This window comes from Emys orbicularis, chromosome 14, assembly GCF_028017835.1.
Source record: "Emys orbicularis isolate rEmyOrb1 chromosome 14, rEmyOrb1.hap1, whole genome shotgun sequence".
NCBI classification, from domain to species: domain Eukaryota; kingdom Metazoa; phylum Chordata; order Testudines; family Emydidae; genus Emys; species Emys orbicularis.
The window spans coordinates 944,889-961,260 of record NC_088696.1 but is presented as its reverse complement, the minus strand read 5'-3'; the positions used below and the strand labels follow the sequence as shown (position 1 = coordinate 961,260).

The 16,372-nt window shown below is 52.6% G+C and overlaps 1 protein-coding gene across 1 annotated transcript in view; it reads right to left on the bottom strand.

Moving 5' to 3' along the window:
- The window catches only part of DHX38 (DEAH-box helicase 38), a 28,380-nt gene that overhangs the window by 9,044 nt on the left and 2,964 nt on the right, over positions 1-16,372 (bottom strand). Inside the window, exons 2-10 of the mRNA XM_065416720.1 lie at positions 14,946-15,311; positions 14,093-14,280; positions 13,827-13,937; positions 13,218-13,389; positions 12,270-12,388; positions 12,046-12,122; positions 11,031-11,186; positions 8,409-8,570; positions 7,328-7,435 (exon numbers count right to left, since the gene is read on the bottom strand). Of these exons, the coding sequence (XP_065272792.1) occupies positions 7,328-7,435; positions 8,409-8,570; positions 11,031-11,186; positions 12,046-12,122; positions 12,270-12,388; positions 13,218-13,389; positions 13,827-13,937; positions 14,093-14,280; positions 14,946-15,268 (1,416 nt within the window). The 5' untranslated portion in view covers positions 15,269-15,311. The remainder of the gene's footprint in view (positions 1-7,327; positions 7,436-8,408; positions 8,571-11,030; positions 11,187-12,045; positions 12,123-12,269; positions 12,389-13,217; positions 13,390-13,826; positions 13,938-14,092; positions 14,281-14,945; positions 15,312-16,372) is intronic.

The window sequence follows — 16,372 nt, the reverse complement described above, 5'->3', positions numbered from 1 at the left end:
TTTACAATCAGCAGGTCCAGATAACTTGCAGGTCCAGAGTTTTAAAAGAGCTGGTCAAGGAGCTGCTGGGCTGTTACTCTTGGAACACTGGGGAAGTTCCAGAAGACTGGAAAAAAGCGTATGTGGTGCCAATATTTAGAAAAGGTAAATAGGACGACCCGGGTAAAGATAGGCCTGTCAGCCTGACGTTGATCCTGGGCAAGATAATGTAGAAGCTGATATAGGACTCCATTAATAAAGAATTAAAGGAGAGTAATGCAATTAATGCCAATCAACCTGGGTTTGTGGGAAATAGATCCTGTCAAACTAACCTGATATCAAATTCATGAGATTACAAGTTTGGTTGGAAACTGTGGTCTTGATGTATTATTCTTATTATTAGAATTTGCTGTCAGAGATGGTGACATCATCAGCCAATGATTTGCAGTGACAACTGAATAACGTAAGGGTGTTCCATGTCCCCACTTGAGACATCTAGATAGACTTATGTGTAGTGTTGGGGAGGAGCCGGTGGTCGTGGTACATGTAGGTACCAATGACATAGGGAGGGATAGGAGAGAGGTCCTGGAGGTCAAATTTAGGCTGCTAGGTAAGAGATTGAAGTCCAGGACCTCCACAGTAGCATTCTCTGAAATGCTTCCAGTTCCACGCGCAGGGCCAGTTAGACAGGCAGAACTGCAGGGTCTCAATACATGGATGAGTCGATGGTGTAGAGAGGAGGGGTTTAGATTTATTAGGAACTGGGGAAACTTTGGGGAAAGGAGGAGCCTATACAGGAAGGATGGGCTTCACCTAAACCAAAATGGAACCAGATTGCTGACACTTAAAATTAAAAAGGTCGTAGAACAGTTTTTAAACTAAGGGCTGGGGGAAAGCGGACAGGTCCAGAGGAACACATGGTTTGGACAGAGACATCCCTTGGGGAGGATCTACTAATGGAGATTGTCTATATCCTACTAAGGAGGAGAGGATGGAAGATGATAAAATACAGGTAGGATCTGATGAGAAACAGTCAAATGAAAAAAAGTCCCATTCAATTACATCACGTAATAGAGACAGCTAAAAAGTGACAAGTTTTAAAAGTGCTTCTATACCAATGCTAGAAGTCTAAATAATAAGAGGGGTGAACTAGAGTGCCTCGTATTAAATGAGAACATTGATAAAATAGGCATCACAGAAACGTGGTGGAATGAGGATAATCAATGGGACACAGTAATACCAGGGTACAAAATATATCGGAAGGACAGAACAGGTCATGCTGGTGGGGGAGTGGCACTATATGTGAAAGAAAGCGTAAAATCAAATGAAGTAAAAATCTTAAATGAACCAGACTGTACCATAGAATCTCTATGGATAGTAATTCTATGCTCGAATAATAAGAATATAGCTGTAGGAATATATTACCAACCACCTGACCAGGATGGTGCTAGTGACTGTGAAATCCTCAGGGAGATCAGAGAGGCTATGAAAATAAAAAAACTCAATAATAATGGGGGATTTCAACTATCCCCATATTGACTGGGAACATATCACCTCAGGACAGGATGCAGAGATAAAGTTTCTTGACACCTTAAATGTCTGCTTCTTGGAGCAGCTAGTCCTGGAACCCACAAGAGAAGAGGCAATTCTTGATTTAGTCCTAAGTGGAGCACAGGATCTGGTCTAAGAGGTGAATATAGCTGAACCGCTTGGTAATAGTGAGCACAATATAATTAAATTTAACACCCCTGTGGTGGGGAAAACATCACAGGAGCCCAACACTGTAGCATTTAATTTCAGAAAAGGGAACTACACAAAAATGAGGAAGTTAGTTAAACAGAAATTAAAAGGTACAGCACCAAAAGTAAAATCCCTGCAAGCTGCATGGAAACTTTTTAAAGACACCATAATAGAGGCTCAACTTAAATGTATCCCCCAAATTAAAAAACACAGTAAGAGAACCAAATAAGAGCCACCATGGCTAAACAACAAAGTAAAAGGAATGGGCGACAGGGGATGGATCACTTGATGATTCCCTGTTCTGTTCATTCCCTCTGAGGCACCAGGCACTGGCCACTGCCGTTAGATAGGATACTGGGCTAGAGGGACCTTTGGTCTGACCCAGTATGACCGCTCTTTTGTTCATATGTTCACTACTGTTTGCACTGGTCATTGATTATGTCATGAGGAAAGTAACCGCAGAAGGAAACTGAAGAATTTTATGGACAAACAAAGCACCACCCAGCTTTCGGCAGACACAGCAAAAACAAGTTGGTTTGTTCATCAACAAGAGGAAGACAAAGTATATAGCTATCAATGTCCCCAAAGTAACCATCAGAGTGGACAAAGAGTGAGATGTGCAATGATGCTGACGCATGCTAGCTGTCAAGCAGCGACTATCGAAAGTAGCAACAACTTTCATAACTTAAAAAGATTTGGAAGAGTAGCTGATTGGTACTGACATAAAAATCTGAATTTTTAACACTGACATCATGTCTGTCCTCCTTTATGGAGCAGAGTCATGGCAATCTACAACAGAAATTGTTAAGATCATCTCATTCCAAAGGAAATGTCTGCAGAAGATCTTCAAAGACCATTGGAAAGAATTGCTTGCAACATCAGAAATTCTAAGTAGAGCAAACCAGTCTAAAGCATCAAATATGCTAAGACGACGGCGACAACGGAAATATTTAGGACACACTTTAAGGATGCCACCAACATGACTTTCGCCACAAGTGATGATATGGAGAAAAAGACAGCGACCTAGAGAAACATTACACATTACACAGAACACTGGAGAAAGGAGCAAAGTCCATAATTTCAGCTTGAACAGACCAGCACAAGGCTGAAATAAATGCCGGAACCTGGTGGATGCCCTACACAGCGGGAGGCCACAGAAAGAATAAAGATTATTCTTAGACTTCTGTAAGGCATTTGACTGGGTCCTACACAACATTTTGATTAAAAAACTAATACACAGAATCACCATGGTACACATTAAATGGCTGAAACACTGGCTAAATGACAGGTCTCAAAATGTAACTGTAAACAGGGAATCACTGAGTGGTTGCCTTTCTCGTGCGGTCCCATAGGGATCGGTTCTTGGCCCTACGCTATTTAACATCTTTAATCAAGGACCTGGAAGAAAACAAACTCACTGGTAACATTTGCAGAGAACACAAAGATTTGGGGAGTGATAAATAATGGCGAGGACAAGTCACTAATACAGAGCGATCTGGACTGCTTGGTAAACGGCACAGCAAACAAAGTGTGTTTCAATACGCCCAACGTATGGCAATCCACCCAGGAACACAGAACGCACTTACAGGATGGGGGACTCTATCCTTGTTGCACTGACTCTGAAAAGGACTTGGGGTCATGGTGGATAACCTGCTGAAGATGAGCTCCCACTGTGATGCTGTGGCCAAAAGGGTTAATGTGATCCTGGGATGTATGAACGGGAATATTCAATAGAAGGGAGATTATATTACTTCTGTATTTGGCACTTCTGTGACCATTACTGAAATACTGTGTCCAGTTCTGGTGTCCACAGTTCAAGAAGGATGTTGATAAATTGGAGCGGGTTCAGAGAAGCGCAATGAGACTGATTAAAGGATTGGAAAACCTGCCTTACAGTGATAGACTCAAGGAGCTCAATCTAGCTTAACAGAGAGAAGTATAAAGAGGTAACTTGATCACATGGGGAAAAATATTTGATAACAGGCTCTTCAATCTTGCAGAGAAAGGTATAACATGATCCAATGGTCGGAAGCTGAAGCTAGACAAATTCAGACTGGAAGTAAGACAAAAAATTTTACCAGTAAGGATTAAAAAATGGAACAATTTATCAAGGGCTGTAGTGAATTCTACATCACTGGCAATTTTAAAATTAAGATTGGATGTTTTCCTAAAAGCTATGCTCTAGTTCCGCGGTTCTCAAACTGTGGGTCGGGACCCCAAAGTAGGTCACAACCCCATTTTAATAGGGTCACCAGGGCTGGCTTTAGACTTGCTGGGGCCCAGCGCCAAAGCCCAAGCCTGAGGACTTCAGCCCTTGATGGAGGGGCTCAGGGTTACAGGCCCTTGGGCTATGGCTTTGCCCCCCAACACACACACCTGGGGTGGTGGGGCTTGGGCTCTGGCCCCCTGCCCAGGGCAGGCTCAGGCTTCGATTCCCGCTCCCGGGGTCACATAGTAATTTTTGTTGTCAGAAAGGGGTCGCGGTGCAATGAAGTTTAAGAACCCCTGATCTAGTTCAAACCAGAATTATTTCAAGGAAGTTCTACAGCTGGCGTTATACGGAGGGGAGGGATAGCTCAGTGGTTTGAGCATTGGCCTGCTAAACCCAGGGTTGTGAGTTCAATCCTTGAGGGGGCCATTTAGGGAACTGGGGTAAAAATCTGTCTGGGGACTGGTCCTGCTTTGAGCAGGGGGTTGGACTAGATACCTCCTGAGGCCCCTTCCAACCCTGACATTCTATGATTCTAGGTGGTCAAACTAAAATCACAGGGGTCCCTTCTGCCTTTAGAATCTATTAATGCAATTCCCGTGGACATAGGGGTCTCCTTCGTTGCAGGGGTTGGGGGAGGAACCCAGGGACAGGAGGCTGAGTCCCCACCAACCAACCTTCACCTTTTTATTTGCCCTACAACCCTGGTTCAACTCTCCTACTCATCAAAAGGGTCATTCCCTTGATCTGGTCTCCAACAAGCACTGCTCTCTCTGGTTGTTGAGGTCCCCACTCTCCGACCCTCACCTGGTCTCTTCCCAGCATCACCCATCAGTCCCACCTCAGACTGTTACTCAGTCTTTCCATGATTTCCAGTCCATCAGCACTGACTTCTTGTCTGCTCTCAGCCCTCTTCTCCCTCTCTTCCATGGACATCCTTGCTGAGTGTCTCCATGATTCATTCTCCTCCTTTCTCAACTCTCTTGTCCCTCTCTCCAGTCACAAGATCTACCCTGCCACCTCCCAGCAATGGATCAGCCACAACAGCCACTTCTGCCATTCTGGCTCTCCTGCTGCAGAGCGTCTTGGGTGGAAATTCCATGGCTGGGCTGATTCCCTCCATTACAAATGCATAATCTCCTCCTTCCATTCTGCCATCTTCCTAGATGAACAACTCTACTTCTCCAGCTGAACTGAATCCCGTACCCACAACGCCAGCTGCCTTTTCACCACCTGACTTGCTCCTCAATCCCTCCCTTTTCTCTCAAGAGAAAAACTGGCAAAATACAACATATGATCTTCCCCTCTTCAGCTAACCTTCCCTTCCCACTCCTCCCCCCGGTCATAGACGCAGAAGTTTCTCAAGTTTCTCAAGTTTCTCGTCTGCTCTCCTTCTCTAATTCCACTGACCCCGTCCCATCTCCTGATCTTCCTCGCACCCACTCTCCATCCTCTCCCTTATTCTTCTGCTTAACTTCTCGCTCTCCTCTGGCTCTTTCCCCCTCCCAACACAAGCACGCTGTAGTCACTTACATCTTAAAACCCCACCCTTTACCCCACGTCCCTTAACTCCAACCACCACCTCATCTCCCTTTCCTCTCTAAGCTCATTGACCACGCTATCTACAATCACTGTCTGGAGTTCCTCTCCTCCAATTCCATCCTAGACCCTCTACAACTCAGCTTCTGCCCTTTGCACGCCACTGAAACCCTCTCAGCGAAGTCTCTAATGACCTCCTAGGCAAAGCTCAGAGCCAATACTTCATCCTCATCCTCCTTGACCTGTCAGCTGCTGACACCATGCTCTTCTGGAAATCTTGTCCTCCATTGGCTTCCATAACTCTGTTCTCTCCTAGTTCTTTCCCTACCACTCTAACCACTCCATCAGCACGTTCTTCAGAGAATTCTCCTCATCCTGTCTCCAGCTTTCCATGGGGGTTCCACGAGGCTCTGTGGCCCCTTCTCCCCTCTCTGGGTATCTCATTTGCATCAACTATCATCTCTATGAGATGTCTCACAGAGCTACCTCTCAACCCCAGACCCATCTCTTTCTGTCCAGGCCAGTGGTTCCCAAACTTTAACAACCTGTGAACCCCCTTCACTAAAATGTCAAGTCTTGCGAACCCCCTCCTAAAAATGAATATTTCCAGAGATTTTCTCCTTTACCTGAGTATAAATTATAAAAGCAGTGATCTTGGAAATATACAATTTGTTTTTATGACATGCTTATTACACACTATTTTTTATTATTTATCATTACACTACTTTTATTACATTATGAAAATGGCAAAACTCTTCCAAGATCTCATTTTCGTAGTTTGTATCACTTTGAATAAGCCTGTTATAAGACAAGGCTCCTATGTTTCATCAAGGAGTATCAGATGTGAAACAGCAGGAAGGGATTTAAGAAGCCAACTCAAAGAGTTCCTCCTACACAAGCATTCAGGTCTTGAACAGTCCAGGCAAACAACGCACGTTACAACAAAGCTTAAACTTTTTCTTCATAGTAATTTTAAAAACAATACTAGCTGCCTATTTAATTTTAAAAACAGCAAAAGATATCCACCTCCCTTTCCATTTCTTATAAGGAGTCTTGAAGTTTAAATCTCCTCAGTGTGATAGAGATGCTTGCTTTGATCTGCTTAGCTCTTGGAAATCCCTGTGCTGCCCGGGATCCCTAGGGACAGCTCTGTCCGCCATTAGGGAATTTTTTCCCGGGAACCCCCTGTAACCTTTCGCGAACCCCAGTTTGGGAACCACTGGTCCAGGCTAAAGTCTGGGCCTGTCTCGCTGACATCTCCTCATGGGTGTCTAGCTATCAGTTCAAGCTCTACACAGCTAAAACCGAGCTCCTACCACTGCCTTCTTTCTCGATCACTGTGAACAACACTACCATCCTGCCTGACATTCAGGCCTGTAACCTGGGAGTCATCTTCGACTCGTACCTCTCTTCAGGTCCTCACCTCTGGGCTATGTCTAAATGGTGCAGGTTCTCTTTGCATAAAATCTCTAACGTACAGCCCTTCTTATTCATCCACACAGCTGAAACTCTCGGCCCGGCTCTCCTCGTCGGGTGTCTTAATTGTGTCTCTGGCCTTGACAAATGCAATCTTGCCCCCTCCTTTCTCATGATGCCTACAAATAACTGGACAGTGGCTAGGCTGCTGGTGTGCGGAGAGCAGAGCCTATCATGCAGACCAGCTGTCTCAGGGTTTCCTTGGATTCCCCCACTGGCCTGTTTCTAGCCCGTCGTTTGTCTCCCATTCAGCTCGCTGGGGCAGGGACCAGCTTTTGGTTCTGTTTGTGCAGAGCCCAGCACAGTGGGGGTCTGGTCCAAGACTGGGGCTCCTAGGCACAGATCACCCACCCCCAGGAGATAGCAGCCATGTCCGGCGCCTACCTTCTTGCGTTCCTTCTGTTCCCTGTGTTTGCGCACCAGCTGGCTGCCTTTGCGGGCGATGATCGCCAAATCCGAAGTGGCATCCTTGACCGGGATGACTGGCTCTGGCTGGAGGGGCAAGAGAGGGAGAGGTTCCAAATCAGCACTGACTGAGGCCTTGTCTTTTGCCAACAAAACAGGGGAGGTGAGCACACCACAAAGCTACTTTTGGTGGCAAAACTCCGCTCTTTTGCCACAAAATAAAACCACAACCAGAGGCATAAAGTTCTTGCTCAAAGTTAAAGGGACAAAGCATCAGTATAGATACTGCTGTTTGTTTTGTCAACATAACTGGCTTCCACCAGTATCCCACAATGCCTGTTTTGATCCCTGCCGCCCTGCAGGCATGCGCCCCTCCCCTTTCAAAGCTCTGGGAAGTATCTGACAGCCCAGCTATTTGGGGAACAAAAAGCAAATCATTAGCGTGGAATGCTCCTGTTCTGCCCTGCACTTGGGGGGGAGAGGGGGGAAGGGGGAAGAAAGGGGACAGACTGCTGTGCAGCTTTGAGATTCCTCAGCATGGAGAGCTCACAGAGCTGCTCAGGATGCTGCGGAGGCTGTGGGAATCACGGGCAGGCAGAGTTGGCTGCTTTAGGAGAGACTCCTGTGCTGAGCAGAGGGGGGTGACCCCCTCCCCCGCCTCGGGATAGGTCGCTCAGCCTGCTGTCTCCCCCGCCCCAGACACACCACTCTCCTCTCCTTCCCCCACATGCTTCAGTTGAAAAAGCGGCTGACAATCTAGTAGGATGCCCCTGGAAGGATGGGATTGAGAGACCTGCATCATGTGACGATGTACCTAATGCATGAGGCATTGCAAACCCTTCCCAAAGCACGTGGGATTGCTACCACAGTGCACTGCTGTCTGTGTCCATGAAAGAGCTGTTAGTGTGGATGCGGTCTGCTGACACAAGGAGCTAGCGTGGACATACAACAGCAGTTTTACTTAAAGAGGCATAACTTTTGCAGACAAAACTTTGTAGTGTAGACAAGGCCTGAGCTTCCTTGCAGTGGCCCAGTGGCTCTCCCCCAGCAGAGCCCCTACCTGCTTGGTGAAGACGATCCTCCCATCCAAGAATGGGGGCACCAAGTTGTGCACCAGCAGGTGCACTTTGGCTGCGTTATCTTCCTCAAAGTCCTCATCCACCTCTAGCCGATGGACCACCCCGCTTGTCAGCATGCGATTGGTCTCCCAGCGCTCATTGTCCTGAAGGAGAACCACAGGCAGCAGCGTCACAGACCCCGCTCCGGCTTGTGAGGAGGGCGCAATACCCTTGATTCCCTCATCAGCCTGCCACACTCACAGATGGAGAAGAGATTCCTCACATCTAAGCTGCAGGGAAGCACAATAGGGCATCCCCCATACTCACCCACAAAGAGCACTCTGACTTGTATGGCTACCCTACTGTCAGAGAGTCACAGAGGAGCTCCAGGACAGTAAGACAGTGACGTGGAGGGGCTGCAGGGCCAGCCATTGGTCTGGGCATAGTGAACTTTAGCCCTCTCAGCAGGCTGATGACTAGGGTGACCAGACGTCCCGATTTTATCGGGACAGTCCCGATTTTAGGGGACTTGTCCCGCATCCCGACCTTACATCGGTCAGGACGCACTCTGTCCCGATATCGGGGGACCGTCTGGTGGAGGACGCAAGCCGGCGCTGCCGGCGCTGCTCACCTCTTCTTCCTGGGCCTGGGGCAGCGCAGCTGAACTCCCGGTGCTCACCCGCCGGTCGGCAGGAGCCTGCAGAGTGCTGCAGCCCCACTCCCCAGGCACGCACAGAGACAGCGAGTAGGTCTCCACTGTGTGCTGCAGGGGCGGGGCTTGTAGGCGCCGGCAGCGAGCTCCCCCGCCCCTGCCCCCCTCGACCCGACCCGACCCACGCGACCTTAGGAGTAAGAGGGACGGGACCTGCCTGCTGGATGCTTCCTGGGAGCCGCTCCAGGTAAGGCTAGCACTGCCTGGGACTCACCTGGCCCCCTGGCAGGTCCCTCTGGCGGGGGGGGGCTCTGCATGCTGCCCCCCTCCCTCCCCAAGGGGGGAGGTGGAGACGGAGCGGAGGCAAGCTGGGGGGGGGGGGGGGGCGGGCTGGCATGGAGCTGCCGGTGGTTTCTCAGTTTTTCCTGTGCTCCGGCAGTTTTTTTTGTTTTGCTCCGCCACCGGCTTTTTTTTTGCTCCGGCCCCCCCGCGTCCCAATATTTGACCTCTGTCATCTGGTCACCCTACTGATGACAGATACAATGCGTACCCGGTGAGCTGGGGACATGGGGCTCAGCCAGGCCAGTTGCCTTGGGAGAAACGCTAGTAGAGACTCCCCGGGAAGAGGGTTGTGGGCTGGAAGCCAGGTCCGACTGCAACGCAACCCATCTACAAAGAGTGCCTTTGGGGCTGCATACGCAAAGGTCTCTGGCCCACAAACAGAGAGGGGAGCGCCCCCTTCAGGGAGGGCTAGAAAGATGGCACTGGCAATGCAGTGTTCAGATCTGGTCACCACACTAACAGAAAATATCAGCAGGCTGAGCCCATTCAAAGGACAAGCCACAGAAGTGACTGAGGAGCTGGCAGGCTGATTGGAAGGGAAGATTAGCAGCACTCCATCTGCCCTGCCCAGCTGAGAGATCACTAAGGGGGAGATAATGGCGTCAGTGCGCACAGCTCAAGGGAGAGGAGACAACCAGGGGCCCCATAGGGAGGGGGAAGCCAGAGGCTGGGGTAACATTACAGTTGTTGGGGGGGTAGCCTGGCTACCAGGGAGGCAGGCTGGGCTGTAGAACTGATGCCCCGGGGGGAGGCCCTCATCACTGGGTGCTGTATGACAGGCATACTACCTCTGGATCACTCCAAAGCTCAGGACGTTGCAGGGAGTCTGGATATACCACTAGCCAGTGTGCTGAGGCAGCATCCGGGTGTTACTCCTGGGAGAATTCAGCACCACTGGACGGGCACAGAATTCATGTCCCACACAGATTTCTTTGCTTCCCAGCAGAAAAATGACGGAGGTGAGAGATCACCCCGCAACCCTCCCCCAGGGACAGACCTCTGTGGCAGGTCCTGCCCTTGTGCTGTGTCAGGGTTCAGTGCAGCCTCACTGCCCAGTGCTTGTCCCAGAGGGGCAAAGGGGGGGGGCTGCAAGGTGATCTCCCACCTCTGTGCAGCCAGTTGCCCGTGCTCCCCACTGCCTACTGGAGCCTCCACATTTATTTTTTGACAAAATTTGCAGAATTTTAAAATATTGTGCACAGAATTTTTAATTTTTTGCCACAGAATTCCCTCAGGAGTTGGGTGTGCTTGCAGTGGGCAGGGGACCCATCACTCTAGTTCTAACCCCAGCCTCCAAGTGACAGTACCTAGGGCCCTCCACACCATGTACATCTGGAGCACTGGGACACCCAGACTCAGGGCAGGGCCACAGCTCCCACTGTCCATCCCCACACCGGGGGTGGAGGTGGGGACAACAACAAAGCGATGGGGCATGGCTCCCCAAAGCCAGAAGCTTCTTTCGTGTCCCTCGCCCATGCTAGGCCATCCCAAAGTCACCTTCTATTCCCTCCACCCTCCTGGTCTGCAGGTCCTGTCCTCCCCACGCCCCACCCCCCAGTAATATGGGAATCCCTGAGATGGAAAGTGCCCTGAACGTTCAGAGTGGCCTGGCCCCGCCTTGCGCTCTTACCTCATTGATCTGCCTCCGCTGTGCAGAGATGCGCTTCTGCTTCTGCTTGTGCAAGTGCTGCTCCCGCTTCTTCACGTACTCCTCAGACGAGTAGGCCAAGGGGTTGTGGAACTCGTCGTAACCCTCATCCATCATGTACCAGTCCCGGTCGGCTTGCTGAGAGACGGGGGCAGGCATGGAGGTGGGAAGGAGAGAGATGGGGAAGGCAGGGTGAGAATGGCCAGAGACAGAGGGCTCGGGAGGGCTGCGCACTCAGCCTGCTACCACAGTCCCAGAGGGGAAGTGCCCTGACATGCAGGACCTGCTCGGAGGAGGGGCTGCCCCAAGCTAACACTAGCTGGGAGGCTTTGTCTGACAGGATCCAGAAAAGTGTTTGGGCAGCATTTTGGGAACTGAGCGTCCAATCTCCACAAACGGACCCCCTGCATCCATGGGATCCCACACTGAGCCTCACCCTCCAGCCCCCAACACAGGGATCCTGCACTGAGCCCACCAACCCCCAAGGGATCCCATCCCTGAGCCCCTAATGGGTCTCCCTCCTCCCCCACCCCACACACAGGGACCCTGCCCCATCACCACAGCATCCATGTACAGCAACCCCAGACCAACCGCCCACACCCTGCTGAGCCTCCTCCCCCAGACCCACTGGGGCCCCACAGACCCCGACGCAGTTCTGTCTGCCTTGGTGCGCCTCAGACCCATGCTGTGTGCGCTCTGCTCAGCCGGCCTCATCCCAACAAGTCAAGGTCCAGAAGACCCCTCCTACCATTTCCACAAGTGGGGCAGGGCGGAGCAGGGGAGAGGGCTTAGGGAAAGGGGTTGAATGGGGGCAGGGCGGGGGCGGAGCGGGGGCCTGGCCGGGGGATGGGGCTGGCCACTGGAGCCAGCGCCGCATACGCAGCATGCAGCTGCCTAGGGCACCACAAAATCTGGTTCCCCTTAATTACATGGTGCCCTACGCAGCTGCGTATTCTGCGTATGCCTAAGGACGGCCCTGCGCCCGAGAGGCTCTTACCCGTTGGTCGTCCTCCCACTGCTGCCGCTCCTCCTCCGTCTCAAAGGAAATACCCTCTTCTGCATCTTCACGCCTCCCTGGAGAAAGGAACAACCTGGTCAGTGCAGGCCCTCACCAGCCCTCGCCCCCTCCTTCTCAGCCAGGAGGCCCCGAGGAAGCCAGCCCCTGTGCTATTCTCAGTGATGGAGGAGGGGCTAGGCAGTCTGGTCTCTCCTCTGCCTCACCTTTGCCCCTGGAAAGCCGTGGCGTGGCCCCCAGGTGCCTCCGGTCATCAGCCCATTCATTGTATTTGTAGGAAGGGGTAGGCAATGGTGTCTCATCCGGGTACTTGTTCTTCACTGACCTGCAAAGACAGCAGCAGGACAGGAATGACTGAGCAGCCTCATGGATCCGCTGGAAGGGAGCTGCAACCTACGGCTCACCGGCCACATACCACCCCAGTGTTCCCTCTCATTTTTTACGTCCACGTGCGGAATGAATTTTGTTATGTGCACCAATATGGAGGTGATGTGTGACACAACAAAATTCATGTGGTGGGGGTGGGGCCGAGGGGTTCAGAGTGTGGGAGGGGACCAGGGCTGGGGCAGAGGGTTGGGATGCGGGGGGGGGATGAGGGGTCTGGCTGTGGGTGAAGGATCTGGGGTGGGGCTGGGGATAAGGGGTTCGGGAGGGGGCTCAGGGCTGGGGCAGAGGGTTGGTGTGCAGGGGTGTGTGGACTCTGGGGTGGGGCCAGAGATGAGGGGGTTGGGGTGCAGGCTGCCCTGGGGCTGCGGTGTGGAGAGAGGATTCCTCCCAGCCCTCTCTCACCGCAGCAGCTCCGGGACGGGGGAGAAGCGCCTCTCCCTGGCCATGGCAGTTCCGGTGGGGCTGGGCCAGGGGAAGGGCTCCTCTCCCCCGGCTGCGGCAAGTCCAGGGATGGTCCACGCTGAGGCCAGCAAGGAGGGGCGCCCCTCCCCGCCGCGGCAGCTCGGTGCCGGGTCCGGTGGGGAGAGGCGCCTCTCCCCGCCGCAGCCCTGAGCCCCTGCGCAGGGCTTAATAGGCAGCTGCGCGGCCACGCAGCCGCAGAGCTTAGAGGGAACTTAGACCACCACCCTTGCAGCATCACCAGGGAGCGCAGCCCCCTCCAGCTACCGCTCAGCAGCCCGCTAGACCCCGCCCCTCCACCCCACTACCTGTCCCGGTCCCTCCTGTCTGCATCACGAGCGGAGGATGCTCGATGGCTGCGGTCGCGCTCGGAGTCCCTATAGGAAGGCGTCGGGGAGGGCGACTCCCACTGCGAGCGCCGGGAGCTGCCATAGCCGTTGTCCTCTTCCTCCCAGCTCGAGCGAGATGGCGTGGCTGCATCTGGGGAAAGGAAACTGGGTTTGATGCCTCATGCTGAGCCAGCCTAGGCCCCTGCCCAGCTGCAGCCAAGGCCTGGGACCTTCCAATAGGGAGCAGAGCAAGGGGGCCCACTTACACGTTTACAGACTCACCCTGGGCTTTCTATGGGCCGACCCAGATAGTCTAAGGAGACATGCCCCCAGGGGAATAGCTGCCATAGCTCCCCATACCAGCCACACAGACCTGCTCCCGGGGGACAGGCGCAGGCTCAAAGATCACCCCAGTCCCACTCCCAGGGAAGGCTGTAGATATGAGGCAGTTCACTAGTCCTGGGTCTCTTCAGCCGGGGACTTTCACTCAGCTCTCCCCTTGTGAAGGATCCAGAGCCCCTCAAGAGGAGTGCAGGCCTCCCGCCAGCTCCTGCGGAAGAGCACTGTAGGAAGGGCAGCTGCTCCTACCCTTAGGTCGGTGTCTGGGGCTCTCTGGTTCGCCCCTCCTGCTGCTGCCCCTCTCTGATGAGCCATCCTTCTCTGACCGGCTGCTGCTATGACGGCTCCTGTCCCGCTCCTCTGCAAAAGGAGTACCAGGTCAGACCTCCAGAGTGGGAACAGCCTCCAGAGCCCACCACACCCCAGATTCAGGACCATGCCCTGGGATTCGGAGCAGCCAAAGCCAGGGTCCCAGAGCCTGTGTTAGCAATCACGAAGGTCTCCAGGACAGTTACCTCGGTCCCGTTTGCGGTCGTGGTCCCGCTCTCTATTGCGCCCCCGCTTGTGCTCCTTCTCCTCCTTGGAAGAGGCGTAGACGCCGTGCTCTCGCCGTTCCCGCTCCCGCTGCCGGCTGCGCTCCCAGAACTCCTCGCTGACCCCCCCCGTGTGGGACGGCGTCTCCACGTGGGCAGAGCGGTAATGCCTGAGGGGCAAAGGGCAGTTCGGCAGGGTCAGGAACATGCTGTGACTCTGCCTGCAGCCCCCACTACTCCCTGACATGTCACGCGTGAGCCTGGCAAGGAGTGTGCAACTGGAACCTGTGCCAAGGAGCTGAGCCTGACAGTCTGCCTGCAAGTTCCCCTTGCTCCCAGCTTGGCAGGCCTGTTCCTACCCTCCACCCCAAGGGGACAGCACAAGCCTCAGTAGCTGAGATAAAATGCTACCAAGAGCCAGGAGGAAACACTCCCACCCCCAAAAGCAAGGGGGCTGGGACAAGGTCTTGCCCAAGGAACACCTGGCTCCTTCTCCAAGATATGTATGTGGCAACCAGACTTGTCTCCACCCAAGGCCCTTCACTCGGGGAAGCCTCCAGACCTCATCCCCATGCATGAGCCCTCACTCTGTCTAGCAGAGTTCAGCCCTCCAACAGCTCCCAGCTCAGAGAAATCCTCAGTCTCTCCTCTACCCAGGCGCTTGGGGCCCAGTTTCCGTCCTATGTGCCCTGGATCCAGCACAACTAGCTCCATGAATCAGCCCAGTTGCCTTCAGGCACTCATTCCAAGCCCCTTCCTGAAAAGGAGGACACGGCAGCCATCCAAGGAATGGGTGACCCTAAACTCCCCTCACACCTCGTGCCAGGGCCTTCACCTGTCCTGCCGGCTGCTCCTGCTGGCCCTGTCGCTCCCCTCCTCCTCAGAGCCTCCCAAGTCATCTTTGGCCTCCTCCCAGTCTTTGTAGGAGGAGACTTTGGACTTCTTCTTGTCCTCTGCGTCTTCCTTCTCCTCTCGCTCCCTGCGTTTCTGTGCAGCCAGCAAGTCCAACCCCAGCAGTGAGGTGCGGGGGGCTGGAGCTTTGAAGACATGCTGCTCGCTGCAGGCACTTTTCTTCTTGATGATCAAGCCTCCAACCTGTGTCTCCAGATCAGCTCCTTCCAGCCGGTGCATCGAAGTGTCCTCAGGGACATCCTCCATCGCTAGGATCTTGTGGCCCAAGCTGTCTCTTCCCTGGGGCTCTCTGAAAGGAACACAATCAGGCACTGGTATGAGGAGACAAGGTTGTTGAGACTCATGGGGTTGGGCTTCTGATTAACCAACAAGAGAAGAGGAAGGGGGCATACATGGGGCCCCCTGCACTGCTCTGCCTCCAAAAAAGCAAGCCTCTCACTTCCCCAGGAGACATGAGGGAGAAGCTCAGAGTTCCAATTTCCCTTGAGGGGAAGAAGAATCAATCATTTCTGGATCAGTGCTGAAGAAGTTCAAAGCCCCAAGACACTACACTGGGAAAATTTACACTGTCAGGCTGACACCTAGGAGCCAGGTCTCCTTTCAAAAGCCAAACCCCCAGAGAGTTCATCTCAGCAATAGACCACCTCATGGGTAAAAGCCCTTTTGACTACTAGACAAAAGGCCCCTCCCACATTCTTAGAAAAAACCATCAGCCTTCCCCACCCTGCTCCACATTCTTTCTAAGCTCAATGTCTGGATAAACTGACCTCCTTCTGGCATCCTAAAACATTCTCTGTACAAAGCAATCCTTTAGGAACACAAGGCTGGCCCATCTAGTCCAGCCTCCTGTCTCAGACATGGCCTGTGCCACCAGCAGCTTCAGAGAAAAGGTGCACGAAACATTGAGCATGTAGTTATGGAATAACTTGCCCATCAGAAAAACCCCATAAATTAGACAGGTGCTTTATGCCCTAGAAGAGAAGGAATTGTACCCCTCTTTTTATCCTAATGCAAAACTGGATATTCTCATTCATGCTACAGATGCCCAGTCCTTTATTGAACGCTACCAAAATACTGGCCTTGGTGATATCTTGTGGCCATGAGTTCCAGAAGCTAATTATACATAGGCTAAAGCATATTTCCTTTTATCAGTTTTAAACATGCAATGTCACTGCACATGCCTCGCTCGTGTACTGTGAGGGATAAAGAACAGTGCTCATTTGGCATGCTCCGTTCAAAACCTCTGCCTGCCCCTGCCTCAGATGCAGCACAAATCTCCCCACACAGTAGCCTGGCCCCAGTGAACAAGAGGTTCGTGAGGCCCAGCTGGACCCACTCACTGCCCGCCAC